Source organism: Otolemur garnettii, unplaced genomic scaffold (genome assembly GCF_000181295.1).
Source record: "Otolemur garnettii isolate 467f Iridium unplaced genomic scaffold, OtoGar3 scaffold01880, whole genome shotgun sequence".
In the NCBI taxonomy this organism is placed as follows: Eukaryota; Metazoa; Chordata; class Mammalia; order Primates; family Galagidae; genus Otolemur; species Otolemur garnettii.
The window spans coordinates 1-3,468 of NW_003854275.1; the positions used below are offsets into that span (position 1 = coordinate 1).

Here is a 3,468-nt window from a genome sequence, read left to right on the forward strand (position 1 = left end):
TTACCAAGGGTTTGAAAAGGCCGACATGGTGATTGAAGCTGTTTTTGAGGACCTTAGTCTCAAACACAAAGTGCTAAAGGAAGTAGAAGCGGTGAGTAGGGCTCTGCTGTATACGAATCCTGTGTAGTCAGTGGGGGACGCTGAGATGGAGTTTTTAAAGGACCCATCGGACACTCGGCTCTTTTTATAGGACTATTCATTTCTTTTTTTTTTTTTTAACAGTTTATTTATATTTATTTTTTACAGTTTTTTTGGCTGGGGCCGGGTTTGAACCCACCACCTCTGGCATATGGAGCTGGCGCCCTACTCCTTGAGCCACAGGCACTGCCCCAGGACTATTCATTTCTAAGTATAAGTTTTTATGTGAGCTCATGAACACTTCATATGTTATAAAAGTCACATGTAAACCCTATGGGAAGAAAATCAAGTAGCTTATTAACGTCAACACAAGGTTCCCTGGCCTTACTGATGTGGGAGTTCAGTCACCCAAACATACAAATAACCTCACGGACTGGAGCCAGATGTCTTCAGATCTTTTGGTTGGCTGTAAGCTATAACCAGACCTCTTCAGGTCTAGGCAGCAAAGGAAACAGGGGAGAAACAGTTTCTCCAGAGGCTTGATCTATAGAGATGCTGCTTTGGTTCCGCTCCCAAATGCTCTGTGTAGCCAGTTCTTGAGATGAGATAACACAAACAAAAAATGAGTACTTGAATTAGGTGGTATGAAGAGAGAGCCCAGAGAAAGAGAAATGTCAATAATCCAGGCATGAGTAGGGCCCAGGTCAAGACCAGCCTGCAATTGCATAAACAGAATGTGGGCTTGTAAATGGTACATGAAATGGTACTGACTTGGCCACACATCAGGTGTCTGGAGCAGCAGGCAGTATTCCACCTGGGGCAGTCTGCTCCACTAAAGACTGGACCTAAGGAGGTTTAGAAACTAAAGAGCTCTGCCGCAGACAAATTCCTCTTGTGAAACATACATTCCAAAATCTTTTCTTTAGGCAAAGTGTAATGCTAGATTCAACTGAAGGAGAAAAGTTAGCAGAACTTGGTAGATTTATGTCCCTGGTGCCCAGTGGCACTTCAGCTTTAGAGTTAGGTGATGTTCCCAGGGCTTTGCAGGCACTGCCAAGCTAGGGTAGGTAGATTCTCAGAGCATCAAAAGCAGACATAGCGAGGATGGAGAGAGAGCACTTACTAATGAGGACATGGAATTTGCTTTTGGAAAACCTAGATTTGGAAGTATCAGAAAAGGGACAAGTTTGTTAGTTTGAGCAGCAGGGAAGCCAATAATCAAAGAAAAGAGAAAAGGGATCAAATCAAGACAAGTGTTGGCTGGAAATAAATCAATACAGTAGTTAAAATTGAAACACAAAGGTTAAGGGAGAAAAGAGATGAGACGGAACCTAGATGGTAAAGGGAAGGAAGAGACAAGGTGTGTGATGGGGCAGTGCACAGGGAATGTGAGCAGAGAGCCAGGAAGAGGGGCGTGTACTCAGGGAACTGTTGGTCTTTGGCAGATAGTAAGAAATACGAGCTTTAGGTAAAAAGATTACTATATATATAAAATCTAAAGTGTTATGTATCTTATGGCTACTTATATAGCACGCCAGGTACAAAAATAATAATAATTAAAACCATGGAGTCTTTGTCACAAATACTGCCAAGCCAGGTCTCTTTTCCATCAACTACCTATACAGTTCTTTTCTTTCCTTTTTTTTTTTTTAATCTTAATGCAGTACTCTAATCTCCATTATAATTGATTTTATTTTATGCTCAGCTTTTCAATGTGTTAAAGGTGTTTTCAACCTTGATTCTCATCTCTGACGTTAGGATTCTGCCAGACGCAGATTTGCACAAATTTGACAGGTGTGCCTTCTATAATTTTCATTCCAGCATCTGAATAAAAACATGAATAAATTGGGATCATGGCCAGAATGCTGTGACAGTCTGCAATAGAGACTATTCTCCAGGTTGATAAAGCTGATAGTTAATAGTATTCATGTGCTGTAGACTTAGTGCTACACTGTTATTTATTAACACACTATATAAAAAGAGATAGGCATGTATGTGAGGACTTGCTCTTACATAGGTGAGGGTAGTGAGAGTCGGGGTGGATCCAAACAAGAAAAGGGATTGACACCCATGCTAGGTCTTGAAATGAATGAAATGTGATTCAAGGCCATCTTTTCCGTGTTTATCTAAGGTGTCTCATTGACTCAAGTGTGAGATGTAGTCTCCAGGTCAGGATTAGGTGATCTTATAATGGACCCTAACTAGAGGAAGGCTGAATGGGGAAAAGAACAAGGTCAACACATTCACCAACACAAAAGGCCCTAGGTGATCCTAAGTGCCTGGATGAGTGACCTCTACTATCTGAGCAGTTGTGAGTGGGAGGGTGAGCTGGGCCCAGGTGTCTCTTCATTAGCTTTGCTGTGGCCACTAGTCATCTCCTTGGCTTCCATGACACATTCTTTAATGTTTTCTCCCTGCAGGTGATTCCAGAGCATTGTGTCTTTGCCAGTAACACATCTGCTCTGCCTATCCGTGAAATTGCAGCTGTCAGCAAAAGACCTGAGAAGGTAAACTCTGAACAAAAACCCTAAAATGGTTTACTGTTGCAGGCTCACTGGTCAAGGCTTAGAACTTGAGTAGAGAAGATACTGGTTTGTAAAATGTAAATGCATCCCTGCCAGTCCAGCATATTAATTCTGCCTGTCCCTCCCCTGCAGAAAAGTGGGTCCTGTCACCTAAGCCATCAGCATCACTAACACTATGTATAAGTGAAACCATAATTCTTTTTTTTTTTTGAAACAGAGTCTCACTGTGTTGCCCTCGGTACAGTGCCATGACGTCACAGCTCACAGCAACCTCAAACTCTTGAGCTTAAGCAATTCTCTTGCCCCAGCCTCCCAAGTAGCTGGGACTACAGGCACCTGCCACAACACCTGGCTATTTTTGTTATTGTTGTTGTCATTATTGTTTGGCAGGCCCAGACGGGATTTGAACCCGCCAACCCTAGTGTATGTGGCTGGCGCCCTAAGCACTGAGCTATGGGCACTGAGCCCATAATTCATTCTTCCCTGATAAATCTGATGTCACCTTTAGCTGTGATTGGTACTGATGGTTAGTAGGATCAGATGTCCTTCATGAAAAGCCTCAGAAGCAAATGGAAGAGGATTCCGATATGCTCTCCCTGACATACTAAGCTTTTTATTGAAGAACCATGAGACCAAACCACTTGACTATTCCAAGCAGTATTCCTATGCCACAACCACCTTTCTTTGTAATATTTTCTTAGCAAAGAAAGAAAATGCTAACTCCCTACTCAGCTTGCCTGCTTCAGGCTGGTGGTTTTGGTCCCCCCACCAGGTGATTGGCATGCACTACTTCTCTCCTGTGGACAAGATGCAGCTGCTGGAGATCATCACAACAGAGAAAACTTCCAAGGACACAACTGCTTCG

General features: G+C 42.8%; 1 protein-coding gene across 1 annotated transcript; it reads left to right on the forward strand.

Annotated features, from left to right (window-relative positions):
- Positions 1 to 6: 6 nt before the first annotated feature.
- Positions 7 to 3,462, forward strand: LOC105888441 (trifunctional enzyme subunit alpha, mitochondrial-like; the record flags this gene model as incomplete). The annotated part of the gene is made up of 3 exons (XM_012814068.1): positions 7 to 91; positions 2,499 to 2,585; positions 3,376 to 3,462. Coding segments are annotated over exons 1-3 (240 nt in total), but the record flags the coding sequence as incomplete, so codon positions are not given.
- Between the last annotated feature and the right edge of the window lie 6 nt (positions 3,463 to 3,468).